The sequence below is a fragment of the Juglans microcarpa x Juglans regia genome, chromosome 1D, assembly GCF_004785595.1.
Source record: "Juglans microcarpa x Juglans regia isolate MS1-56 chromosome 1D, Jm3101_v1.0, whole genome shotgun sequence".
In the NCBI taxonomy this organism is placed as follows: Eukaryota; Viridiplantae; Streptophyta; class Magnoliopsida; order Fagales; family Juglandaceae; genus Juglans; species Juglans microcarpa x Juglans regia.
The window spans coordinates 43,563,482-43,576,804 of NC_054594.1; the positions used below are offsets into that span (position 1 = coordinate 43,563,482).

The 13,323-nt window shown below is 34.2% G+C and overlaps 2 protein-coding genes across 2 annotated transcripts; both read left to right on the forward strand.

The window, feature by feature from the left end:
• The first annotated feature begins 532 nt into the window (after positions 1 to 532).
• Positions 533 to 5,818, forward strand: LOC121259256 (katanin p60 ATPase-containing subunit A1-like). The gene is made up of 7 exons (XM_041160773.1): positions 533 to 878; positions 1,683 to 2,151; positions 3,212 to 3,409; positions 3,946 to 4,190; positions 4,473 to 4,631; positions 4,774 to 4,861; positions 5,310 to 5,818. The coding sequence occupies exons 1-7, from the start codon at positions 757 to 759 to the stop codon at positions 5,589 to 5,591; spliced, it is 1,563 nt and encodes a 520-aa protein (XP_041016707.1). The 5' UTR covers positions 533 to 756; the 3' UTR covers positions 5,592 to 5,818.
• Positions 5,819 to 6,845: 1,027 nt separating this feature from the next.
• LOC121261056 (delta and Notch-like epidermal growth factor-related receptor) lies at positions 6,846 to 10,340 on the forward strand. The gene is made up of 6 exons (XM_041163202.1): positions 6,846 to 7,014; positions 7,199 to 7,339; positions 8,320 to 8,409; positions 8,549 to 8,671; positions 9,645 to 9,740; positions 10,015 to 10,340. The coding sequence occupies exons 1-6, from the start codon at positions 6,894 to 6,896 to the stop codon at positions 10,101 to 10,103; spliced, it is 660 nt and encodes a 219-aa protein (XP_041019136.1). The 5' UTR covers positions 6,846 to 6,893; the 3' UTR covers positions 10,104 to 10,340.
• Positions 10,341 to 13,323: the final 2,983 nt, after the last annotated feature.

A 13,323-nucleotide genomic window follows, 5' to 3' on the forward strand; every position in this document is an offset into this window, starting at 1 on the left:
AAAATATGAATTTAAAGATTCCACGTCAACACCCTAAAATATAAATGAGAGGAGGATTTAATATATAATATTTAAGGTTGCGTTTGGATGTTGAGTTGAGTTAAGTTAAGATGATAAAATATTGTTAGAATATTATTTTTTATATTATTATTATTTTGAGATTTGAAAAAGTTGAATTGTTTGTTATATTTTGTATTAAAATTTAAAAAAATTATAATAATGAGTTGAGATGAGTTGAATTTAGTTTGGTGTCCAAATGTACCAAAGAATTATATTTATAATTCGGTGTGAATATAAATTTTTTATAGAAGATTCAAAATTAAGTCTGTAACGGCTGGGCCCTACATTTCCAACGGCCGACAATCCCTCCCAAACACAATCAAACCCAACCCCCGACCCCACCCAACGGCCGAACCAAAAAAAAAAAAAGCCCAATTCATAATTTCATACCACCCACTTTCCCCGAAAACGTAAAACTTTAAAAATATCAAGGGCATTATCGTCAGTTCATCTCCCTCATCCCTTCCGTCGGTCGTCGTTTAAACGTCGCCATCGAGTCCACTGCTCCATCGAACCAGACCGAGCGAGAAAATCTGAAAGAACTGGAGAGAAAAAGTACTGAAGAGAGAAGCTTTCGGACACTGTGAGCTTTTTCTTCTTCTTTTTTTCCTTTCTCTTCACGAGGAAACCGTAATTCTTCAGATTTCGTTTCTCTATAGAAGTTTAGAGAGAGAGAGAGAGAGAGAGAGAGAGAGAATGGGAGGAGCTTCACTGTCTGGCTTGCAGGAACACCTGAAATTGGCGAGGGAATATGCTATGGAAGGAGTCTACGACACCTCCGTTATCTTTTTCGACGGCGCCATTGCTCAGATCAACAAGTGAGTCATCTCTGCCTTCATCTCTTTTGAATTCTGTCATTTGATAAGTGGCTTGAGTTTGGTATTGTGTTGATAGTCTTGGAAGTTCCTAGGGGAAGTGTTTGAAAATGTTGGTGTCATTGGCTTTGATTGCGCGCATGTTTCTTTTCCATCAGTTTTGGGCTCATGATTTCCATTAGTTTATATTGATTTGGGGGTTTTTTGTTGTGGAAAATGGTTGGCTGAATTTTTCCGAGGTTCTGTTTGTTTGGATGGAGAATAACTGAAGAAGGAAAATTTTAGTGCGGGATGTACATTTTTGGCGTGGATAAGTATATTTTTTTTTTTCAGTAACGATAAGCAATCTGGTTTCTGAAACACCTCGGAATATGAAGAATTTTAGAATTTTGGATATTGGGTTTTGTTTTAGGTGAGGCTTGGTTAAGTTGATTAGAGTTGATATTGTACTTTTCAAATATATGGATATTGGTGAATACATGCAATTGGGAATCTAGGGACGAGGACCTTTACTTACTGGAATATGCTAATTACGTCAAACATAGTTTTCTCTTAGTTAAATCTGCTTGGCTAATGTGGACAAGGCTCGAAATATTTACCCCAACCTTCTACTTCGTAAACCTACTAAGACATACCCAGGGTTAATAGAACATCATATCCAAAAATGATTATTGGTTGTTGTCAGTCGCACTACGCTGCAAATTGTGTCATATAAGATGATAACACCTCATATTGTGATATTTCATTATTCTGGTTTGTGCCAGAGTTCAGGTAGTAAAGCTTTTTCCATATCTGTTCTGATTTCAGGCACCTAAATACTCTTGATGACCCTTTTATTCGTGCAAAATGGATGAACGTTAAAAAAGCCCTTTCCGAAGAGATAGAAGTTGTAAAGCAACTAGATGCAGAGAGAAAGGCATTCAAGGAGGGTGCCACAGCCCGACGCACTTCTTCGCCACCGGTAAATTCTAAATCTTCATTTGTTTTTCAACCATTGGATGAGTACCCAACTTCCTCACGTGGTCCAATGGATGATCCTGATGTATGGCGGCCACCTAGTCGGGATACTTCCAGTAGAAGACCAGCGAGGGCTGGTCAAGTGGGCACAAGGAAGTCCCCACAAGATGGGGCATGGGCTCGCAGTCCTGCTAGAACTAATACAACTGGCCGAGCTACAAAGGCTGGTGGTTCAAGCAGGGTTAACTCAGGTGTTCGAGCATCAACTACTGGAAAGAAAGGCACTGGTTCTGGCAAATCTAGTAAAGGAGATGCAACGGTAAGTTGTAGTTGGCAAAATAGTTCTCATTAACTGCAGTTTGGAGTTACCATAATAAAGCATAATTTTTGTTATTTAGTGGACCTATAGTTGGTAATAAATAGGTGGGTGGAGTTTTATCTCCAAAGGAGGAAGCATACAATTACATAGTTGTTTTTTACTGTCCTTGCATGAAAAAATTTTGATCCCAAGAGTCATATTACACTTGGCTGTTCTGGTTTCAAATCAAATTGAACTCCAAGCATCAATGTTCTATTGGATGCTTGCTTATGATGTGGAAGTTTTGAAAAGTTTTTAGATCCAAAATCTGGAATTACTGGCACTGAAATTATCAAATGTTGGAGTTTTCCTTTGAGATGTGACCATATCAACTAATGAGTTCCTTTTTTAATTATATTTTATATGGGATCAAAAGTATGGTTTGGTTATTCAAAGGTAGTGACTTGATGGATCCAATCAGGCTAAAGTGGACAAGGCCTTGATTACCTAATTTTACTTTAATAAAGGATTAATTTCCCTTCTCAATGCATTAAATTGGTTTTACTGAAGCACGGCTCCTCAGTGTATGGTGTTCCTCTAACATTCTACGGTTAGTCTTACCTTCGATGTATATGAAGATGTTGCAAGCCCCATTGAGAGAATGTGTTGTATTTAGGATTTGTTTGACTTATAGGCAAGTAATTGGTGCAGGCAGGTATTTTCTTCGCACAGTTGTTTGATCTTTATTATGATTTTAGAAGGAAATTATGCATGAGATGGATGAATTGATCTATCCTATGTCCATCCAGGAATTTTTTTTTTTTTTATTTGTAACTACCGACCACTTTTTTATTCTTATCATGTGAAATCTTTCAGAATAAAAAAATGTGTAAACTAAATCTTTTTTCGGTTATCTTTTTTTGCTATCTGTTATTTCTGTTGAGGAAACAGTAATCCATGCTCTTCTTCTGTTTCCAGCCTCTGAAACACCTGTACCTGTCTTCCTTCTCTAAGTATGCTTAATAGTTATATAAGACTGACGTTATCTATATTCTGCTAAATGTGTTTGTGGAATTATTAGATTGGCGATGCTGAAGATGGAAAGTCAAAGAGGGCACAATATGAGGGGCCTGATCCTGAGTTGGCTGAAATGCTTGAAAGGGACGTGTTGGAAAACAGTCCTGGTGTGAGATGGGATGATGTTGCAGGGCTGAGTGAAGCAAAAAGGCTACTAGAAGAAGCTGTTGTGCTTCCTCTATGGATGCCTGAGTATTTCCAGGTACTATTTGCTGGTTACAGCTAAGTTGCATTAGATTATATTGCATGTGGTTTGTGTATCACTAAATTAAATCATGTTCATTAACAATTATAATTTATATTGGCTAATATCTCACTTTAATTATACATATCCGTATTAAACCTATAGTATGTGCGCAGATGCAGATTTCTCTCTGCTCTTATCATTGTTTTAACGTTCTATGTGCTAGGATTATTTTAACTCCATTTGAATGAGTATTAAGGACATACCAACATAACTTTTGTATTGGATGTGACCACCCAAATTTAATTCTCACATTTTAATTGGCCTGGGAAAACGAAAGATAAAAGAATAAATTTAAAATATAAAAATTAGTTTTTTAATTTTGTTAAGTATTACTTATCCAAAAGAATGGGTAGGGGTCTTTCTAATTTTCTATCCCACATTGCTGCTTCTCCTTGGATTTAATGGCTTTCTCTCGTGCAATGAGATGTAGCTGCAGGTATAGATCATTGGTTGGAACTTGGGGTTAAAGCTTATTGCTTTTTTACTTGTAGGGAATTAGGAGACCCTGGAAAGGAGTACTCATGTTTGGTCCTCCCGGAACTGGGAAGACACTACTAGCTAAGGCGGTCGCTACTGAGTGTGGTACCACATTTTTCAATGTTTCGTCAGCTACATTGGCTTCTAAATGGCGTGGGGAGAGTGAGCGCATGGTCCGGTGCTTGTTTGATCTTGCAAGAGCTTATGCACCAAGTACAATTTTTATTGATGAGATCGATTCTCTCTGCAATGCCCGAGGGTAAGTCTTTCACTTCTTCTTGTGGATACTTGAAAAGCCAATTGATGTTTGTTCCGCTTCTTTTAGTGTAAGATCTTAATGATCCTTTTTTCTTGGAATCCTTTTTCTTGTGTGTTATCCATCTTTTGGCTATGTTGCTGCTCATATAGTTTTGTGCTTTTGTGGATAACCAGATCTGTGATATGTTTATTCTGCTCTAATATGTAAATTAATTGAATATTTTTTGGCAATTCTGTTTTGTATTTTTATCGAAACCAAATTCAAATAATTTCTTTTTTTCAGGGCATCGGGGGAGCATGAATCATCCAGACGGGTTAAGTCTGAGCTTCTAGTTCAGGTGGATGGCGTAAACAATAGTTCCACAGGTGAAGATGGTACCCGTAAAATAGTGATGGTTTTGGCAGCTACTAACTTTCCATGGGACATAGATGAGGCGTTGAGGTTGGTTTTCTATATTATGCATCTATCTATGGGTTTTTTTTTACCCAATGAGTTGTCAATTGAGTAACCATCCTTTATTCATATACATGTCTAAAGTCTACCATTTGAATTTATTAATCACACTCGATATAATTTAATGCAGGAGGCGGCTGGAAAAGCGTATTTATATTCCCCTTCCAAATTTTGAGAGCCGTAAGGAGCTTATACGGATCAACTTGAAAACTGTAGAGGTATAATAGGGTATGGGTATTTTTTCTGGGCGTGTACTGGAATATGATGTTTTGACCAGATTCGTCTTTTTTTTTTTTTGGTCCTGCACATAACTTCTAATTTCTCTGCAGTGTTATCTGAATTTCTTGTTTCTATTTTCAGACGTGGTGTCATTTCTCTCCTGGATTTGATAATATAATTGTAACTTGATTGGCATAGAACTGCACCTACATGTTTACGAAGAAAGTCTTAACACTTTTGAATAAAAACTGGGATTTCTCATCAAAAGATTCATGGTAGCTTTTGATCTTGTTGCTTCTGCTTTCACTCTGCATTTTTTTATATTGTTATCGTCTTGATGGTATAATTTTGTCATAGCAGGGAATTCTGTATGCGTTTATCATAATTTTAGCCTAAATATATTTGGCAGTTCTTTTTCCCTGATCGATCATATTTATCATGTATCAGGTGGCCCCTGATGTAGATATTGACCAAGTGGCTCGCCGAACAGAGGGGTACAGTGGAGATGATCTGACGAACGTGTGCCGGGATGCTTCCTTGAATGGCATGAGGCGTAAAATAGCTGGTAAAACACGTGACGAGATTAAGAACATGCCAAAGGATGAGATTTCAAACGATCCTGTTGCCATGTGCGACTTTGAAGAAGCCTTGGTGAAGGTCCAACGTAGTGTTTCTGCAGCTGATATAGAGAAGCATGAGAAGTGGTTTACAGAATTTGGGTCAGCATAAATAAAGAATATAATGCCATAGAGAAGATAGTACATCGTCTTCCTAACGAGTCAGTGTGATTAGTGTCTTCGGATTGTCTCTCGGTATTTCATTTGTTTCTCCGGCAGCCGATCGATTGTAATCAAGTGTTTGGAAAGTTATACAATTGTTGTGCTATTTTTTGTCTGTAATCCCTGAAATGTAATGTAAATTGAACTCGATCTCAAATGCCTTATTAATTTACTTCACTGACACAACTCTCGAATTTTACTATATCAGTTCTGAATCACGTAACAATCCAAAGATGCGACGAATCATATATATCCAAAAATCTTAGCTATTATCAGCAAAACAGAATTGATTTCGTGACCAATGAAGAGTTAAAGTGAATTAAGAAGAAGAGGAAAAGGAAAACGTGAAGAAGCCTCTTTGACTATGAAGTGGCACATATTGAAATGGCATTAGAGGTCAGGCCTGCGGTCGCGCATATATTTATTAGTTAAGACGGCCGAAGCATGCACTTGGCTAATTAACCACCAATTGCCGATTGCTTTGTGGCTAAAATCGACACTACCAATTTCATCTATATGTCTCATTCTTTCTCCCTCCATCGCATGCACCGCCCCCCATCTAAACCTCATTAATTACACACGAAAATCTTGGGCGGACACCCCCATCGCATTGCCCACCAATAGATACTCTTATTGATGCTTCCGCCCATTGTTGGGCCACTTACGTACGTAGTAAGTGCCTTCTTCTTTTGAAAAATTTTAGACATAAATCCTATACTTTTACACACCACTTAAAAATATGTGATTTTATTCTTTTACCTTTATATTTCATGAAATATAAAATACGAGGATAAAAAAATAAAATCATGTCTTTTAAGTGGTGGACAGAGTGTAAAACTTCTGTACAATACTACTCTTCTATTTTTTCCTTTTTCGTGTAAAACATACTTAACCGAGTAATTCACTAATTTTTTGCTAAGAAAAACCAAAGTTATAAAGTACTTCTAAGGTTTAAAATTATTCAAACAAAAAGAGAAGTTCTTTTGATTCGTTGCCAAAAAATAAAGAACCAAAGAAAGAAAAAGGAAGTTTGGGTAGATCTTGTGATATTGGATACTGCTAAATATATAACACATTTTTTTTTTTTTTTTTTGTTGGGAAAGAAAATTTATTAAAAAATAAAAGTAAATAAGAAAAAGGTGACTTGGGGGTGAGTTTATCATTACCAGCTAAGCTTCTCATATAAATGACCTTGAAACGAGGCTCTACCGACCGTGCCGCCCGTCCATCCAGCACCCTAGCTAGCTAGAACATGGAAATCTTCAGTTTGAAGTTAATCACTCTCATTCATTTCCATCTCCTTCTCTTCACTCTCTTGATCTGCTGCAATCTGAGAGCCACTTCTGCACAGTTGATTCCAAACCCGTTACAAGGTGACAACCCATTTGAAATTGAACACGTGTGATCTTGTTTCGATAAATAATTTGTTCTGTATGTATTATGTTATTGAATTAAAATGGGTTTGGTTTTGATTAATTAGCGTGTAATTTGGAGTGGTAGTGATGATGATGATGATGATGATGATGATGTGTTTGTGCATATAATGCGTAGATGTAGTCTGTGCACTAATAAATTGTGGGGAAGGGACATGCAAGGCCTCTAATGCTTCAGTGCTTGGTTTCGACTGCGAGTGTAATCCTGGTTGGAAGAAAATGCAGCTCGGTCCTTTGACTTTCCCCTCTTGTGTTGTTCCTAACTGTGAGTCTCTCTCTCTCTCTCTCTCTCTCCATGCAGTGTGTTTATATGTATGCACATGATGCATGGTTGGGTTTATCTCTCTCTGTGCACTACTACTGCATATGCATGCAAAGAAAGTAGAAGTCACTAGAACCACAAGGAAAATGCCCGCAAGACCATCCTGCATACATATACATTACAATTTAACAGTTAACAGACCTTCATTATTTTTTACTCTCTCTCTCTCTCTCTCTCTCAACACAAAAAAAAAAAAAAAAAATCCAGGTTCTCCTATTTTCAATTTTTTTTATTTTTTCTTTTCAATTAGCTAGCTGCTTAGAAAACAGTTTTTTGTTCGTCGTCAGTCGTCAAAGGTCGACTAACGTTTCGGATTCCGAGGTTTATCGTCAATTCTGCTATACTTTTTGGAACTACAATCTTTAGCAGATTTTTTTTATTTTTTTTTCAATCAAAACGACAGGGCCATTAAAGAAAGAAAGAAAAAAAAAAAAAAAAAAAAACTTATGACAGCCATTTTGCTCTTGATATGAAATGCGAAGTTGGCCCATCGCACTTATGGTGTACATTAGGAAACAACGATATTTATAATGTGTGGAACTGTAATTCTTTTTTTTTTTAAAAATGAGTTAATACGAAATTTATATAAAAAATTTAATTTTTTAATAATTAATCTTATTATTTTTCAAAACGATTACACAATATTTGTGAAGTCCACAATTATATCAGTATTACTTTAATTTAAAGTTGGTTTTTTTTATTTTTAATGATACTTTGTCATTAAAAAATCAAAATTCTAGAAGTCGAAGCTCATTGTTAATTCATTCCATTTGTAATATTTTCTTGATGATTTTAACCGATTATACTACTTCCATGATTATAATTTATGAACTCTATTGTTGTTTTTTGTTTTTTTAAAAAAAAATTTGCCTGAAATGAAAGAAAAGACAAATTAATTAATTGGGTCATTGATGAAATTGCAGGCACAGTTGATTTTCAATGTGGCAAAGGGTCAACATCACCACCACCGCCACCAGCTCCTCTTGTTCCACCCCCTCTAAATTTGTCTAACCGTACTCCCTTCCCATTTACCACCGGATATTTTTTTAATTTTCAAATATATAAAACAACCAAGAGCATAATCTTGGTGCAGTGGAGAAAATTAAGCCCATTAAACAGCATTTTCTTGTTTTTTTTTTAATTGATTTACAGCTTGTGCTCTCGTTTGGTGCGGCGATGGAACTTGCGTAACCAATGGAACTGGATACACATGCGAATGTAATGAAGGCTCCCAGAATTTGTTGAATTTAAAAGGCAATGCTTGTTTTAAGCAATGTAAGCTAATTACTACTTGATCTTCTTCTTCCCCATTTTCTGTTCAAAAGAAGCTTGAATATTATTTATACATACATGATATCGTGTTTTAAATAGCACCAAATAGGTTTATATTATGAGAAATAATATTTGTAATTCTAGAGTGTGTAAATCTTACGTATTTTAAAAAAAGTATAATCCACTTTTTTTTTTAGTTAATTACACTTTGTTCTCTTGAATTTTCACTTAATTTACAATGTGCCTCCAAAACTACTAATTGCATCAAAGTGGACCCTCCGACTTTCAAAACTTCTCAATCCCCCCTTCCGTCCACCATCATCGTTAAATCTAAAGAAAATTCACTACACGTGCTGCTCACATACATACTATTCACTGTAAAGATGTAATTTTCATCTAATTTATTATCATTAACTATATAAAATATAAAATAATATATGCTATCAATTAATAATAAATCATAAATCATTAAATAATTTTTTTATTAATTTTTATATGGTTAATAAATATCAAATAATTTCATTGTGTACATAGATTATTCATATTTGCTTGCAACTCAGCTATACAATAATTTTATAAATGGTTAATGATTAATGATTTATTATTAGTTGATAACATATGTTATTTTATATTTTATATGGTCAATGATAATAAATTAGATGAAAATTACATCATTACAATAAATTTCTGTTAGATTTAACGCTGCCGGTAGACGAAAGGAGAAGATTGAAAAATTTTGAAAGTTCGAGGATCCTCTTTGGTGCAATTAATAGTTTCAAAAGTACATTGTAAATTGAGTGAAAATTCAAGAGAACAAATTGTAATTAACCATTTTTTTTCCCAAAAAAGTGTGCAACTTGCACACCCTAGAATTGCAAGCCGGAAATTCTAATTTCATGTTTTAACCTAAAGTTTGAGATTTTTTATTGATTTATAAGATACATGTTAAAGTGATGGTTACAATTCCTTTTGACAGGCTACTTGGGAGCAGATTGTAATAGTCTTGGGTTTGGCCCAGCACCCAGTCCTTCTGCCTCGCCAAGAAGTACTAGGCCTACTGGCGTAGACGGGGGTAAATTTATCTATTCTTTTGCTCATCTATTAAAATTGAAAATTCTTGATATATTGCCACACACACACACACACACACACGTGTATATATGGGCCCATGAGCCCAAGTCCCTTCTCTCCTGATTTAATCCGGTTTCTTATTTGTTTGCCTTATGGGCTGAAAGAGTAGTAATGGAGTATACAAGGAGCCCTTTTAAAAAAATCATCTAGCAAGATGTATATAGTCTTTTGGTGTACTTAATTCTGTGAACTTAATAGTACTTTTCCTGCGACAGGATCTAGTGAAGCACCAATCTGCTTGAGGAGTCTCCACGCACTAACCACAATAATATTGGCACTGATCTTTCTACCTTGGACTAATTAAGCGGGGAGCAAAGGAGATGATGATCAAGACGTTGAACACAATGATCATAGTGATAAGAATTAATAATTATCTGATTTTTATACGCCAATCTATATATATATATATATACATACTTTTTTTTTTTTTTAATTGGCAATAATATATATATATATACATGCAATTCTAGCGGCCACTAGCTAGCTAGCTAGCCAGGCAGTTCTTATATATAATAATATTAAACAATTTAAAACATTATCTTCCTAGCTAGCTGATCTTCTTGTCTTTTTTGAGGATGTTTACCAATCTCATCATGTGCTTCTCGACCCAAATTAAAAGTCATAAAGTAGACTACGTTTATATATATATATATATATATATATATATATATATTTGGTCAGAACTTTCTAACTTGATCGTCGGGTCAAAATTATCATTGAAAAAGCAGGGGGCCGGCCTGTAAAAATGTTGCAGATCATAATCTACTAGGTTCGGCAATATTGTTATTAACGAAGATCATGAGGTTGGTAATATAAAAACAGCAGTAGAAGCCTGAGTCTTGCGCAATTATATATGATCTATTTAATTTGCTCCTTGGGTCCTTGGTTTTATTATATATTGAATATCCTCGATCGACTTTATAATTTTTCAATAAAACCCCTCCATCGATCATATATATATCCACTGGAAAATCTATCAAAATCTTTTACCACGTCCTTAAAAGTTAAAATCTAAAAATGATATAAAAACCCCAAGATGATCATATAAAATATTAAACAATAGGCAAATTTTTGAAAATCAAATAATAAAATTCTTAAAATTAAAAATTAAAAAAAAAAAATTAAAGGGTGATCGCATGCACTCCATGGCATGTCTCATATTATATTTTCGATGATATCTTATATAACGATAAAATATGAAAAAGAGATACTTTAATTGAGAAAATTATAAATTTAAGGATTATAATAATGATAATTAAAATTAATAATCGGAAGAAATAAATCAAGCTGAGAGAATATTATAAAATCGATTGATTGGATTATAGGTTTACTCAACCTGATCATCAAGATATTATATTGACCAGACAAGTTCAGAAGCATAGCAGGGTGCCAACATTTCGTGCTAGCTTTTCACGAATTGCACATTAATTGGGACTACTGATCTTTAACTCGATCAAAAGGACAAGTACTTTTAGGTTCACAGATCACAGTACTGTCGTGTTAATAAACAAGCTGGTTGGAGTATGGCATGCATATATGGAGGTACAAAAAATATTGAATCCGACAAGGAAAAGATACTAAAAAATTGTTGTACAGAAGGAATGGTAAGCTGTTGAATCATGCAGCATGTGTCTTGCTTTACCAAGTAGATCATCAGGACAAGTCATGTGCACGAGGAAGATTATTTCTGTTATCATGGGATCAGCAGTACTTTTTAAATGTCTTTCTTGCCTGCTAATTTGCTTTTGTTCTTTCTATTGTCTCAATTTCGGGTTCCTTTAGTTCCGATATATATTAATCTTCTCATGCATATCATGGTGGTCATGATTTATTTATATATAAATAATATCTTGAAGGGCCACAATTAATTGATTTCTTGTTCAGTTTGTTGCCTTCTTTAAAATCAGGGAATCTTTGTTTTCTCCTTATGTATATCGAAATGAAATGAATCGATGAGTCCAATCAAAGCATCTCAACAAATCAAAGTAGTCCAAGTACACGATTCTATTAAAATTTTAAATTAAAGGCCGGTTTAGATATACAAAATCATCTCATCATTACAATATTTTCAAAATTTCATATAAAATATAATAAATAATTCAACTTTTTTAAATTTTAAAATAAAAATAATATTAAAAAATAATATTCTAATAATATTTTATTCAACTTTTAATAAAACATCTCATCTTATCTGAACTGCGTAACCTAAAGATGCCTAAATTTTTTATTAAATTGTTATAAACTTACATGCTCTGTACGCGCACACTCACGCATATATATTACTGAAATAAATAGCCTTGTAAAGGGCTGATTGTAACTTTGCCTTCCATTAGAAAAGGGTACTTACTGGCTGGTTTTGCACAAAGATATGAAGATCCAAGGATTGATATGTATGTATATGTCGCATAATATAAACAAGGAAAAAGATCATAATGAAATTGGAAGAGAAAGTACAAGAGCATGGCAGCAATCAATTTCGTGTGTTGCTTCCCCAACTAGAGGGCAAGGCATGCATGATATGTCGCTAAATTAGATTTATAGACCGCCTATGAAACAAAGCTGTACAGAATGGCCGCTTGCTTTACGCAATTATTGTTCTTTCTCTCGTCTTCTTCCATAGTTCCAAGAATACTTCTTTCATCTGTGCGAACTGCATATGATGAGATTTTATATATACATGTGTATGTGTGTGTGTAAAGGTGAACATTGGAAGGAAAACAAACGGAGATCAGGGTGGGTGGACATGCAAATGGAGGGAAAGTAGGTTTCGATTGGCCGGCCGTTACTTGAATTCGTTGAGGAGAGGAATGGGAAAGATAATATATCATGGTAATTTCTTTTGTCTCTAGGCACCTTACAAATTTAAAGAAGTCTTGGGATTGGGTACCGGAACCTAACTTTGAGGTGCTCTTTATTCTGACTATATATATACACCATCGCGGTTAAAGATTTAAGAGAGTACAATGACTAATTTGGATAGCTATTTTAATTGATTTCTACTCATTTCATTAAATCTTTTTTTTTTTTTCAAAAAACCACTCAAACATAATTTAATTTTTTCAAATTTTAAAATAAAAATAATATTCTAACAATATACAAACAAGGCCTAAGTGCTGGAGTTGATTTTTTTTTTTTTTAAATAAAGAACTTTATAAAGGAACCATTATTAATTAAGAAATGATTTAGACACAAAGAGATTCCACAAAAGTAAACTCATGAATTGACGTGACTTGATGTAATTCATTAGATTGTAATGTTACTTTTATAGTAAAATAGATCTAAAGTATCATATAAAGTTATGTCAATTTATAAATTTATTTTTGTGAGATTTTTTATGCATGTTTGTAACACTTTTTTAATTAATTAGTAAAAGCCCTCAGATTTTGAGAGAGACAAAGTTACAATAGCAATTTGGTCGAGTGAAAGGCAATTCGCTTTAAAATTGAGCATCTATTAATTTTTCATTCTGGATCGTTAATGTCGTCATTTATATATATAGTACAATTAATTTAATTTCACATATA

Excerpts from the sequence above, each read along its gene's own strand:
- LOC121259256 (XM_041160773.1), top strand. The coding sequence starts at position 757 with ATGGGAGGAGCTTCACTGTCTGGCTTGCAGGAACACCTGAAATTGGCG. Across the intron at positions 2,152-3,211 it reads CTAGTAAAGGAGATGCAACG|ATTGGCGATGCTGAAGATGG; the intron begins GTAAGTTGTAGT and ends TGGAATTATTAG. Across the intron at positions 4,191-4,472 it reads TCTCTCTGCAATGCCCGAGG|GGCATCGGGGGAGCATGAAT; the intron begins GTAAGTCTTTCA and ends TCTTTTTTTCAG.
- LOC121261056 (XM_041163202.1), top strand. The coding sequence starts at position 6,894 with ATGGAAATCTTCAGTTTGAAGTTAATCACTCTCATTCATTTCCATCTC. Across the intron at positions 7,340-8,319 it reads CTCTTGTGTTGTTCCTAACT|GCACAGTTGATTTTCAATGT; the intron begins GTGAGTCTCTCT and ends ATGAAATTGCAG. Across the intron at positions 8,410-8,548 it reads CCCTCTAAATTTGTCTAACC|CTTGTGCTCTCGTTTGGTGC; the intron begins GTACTCCCTTCC and ends ATTGATTTACAG.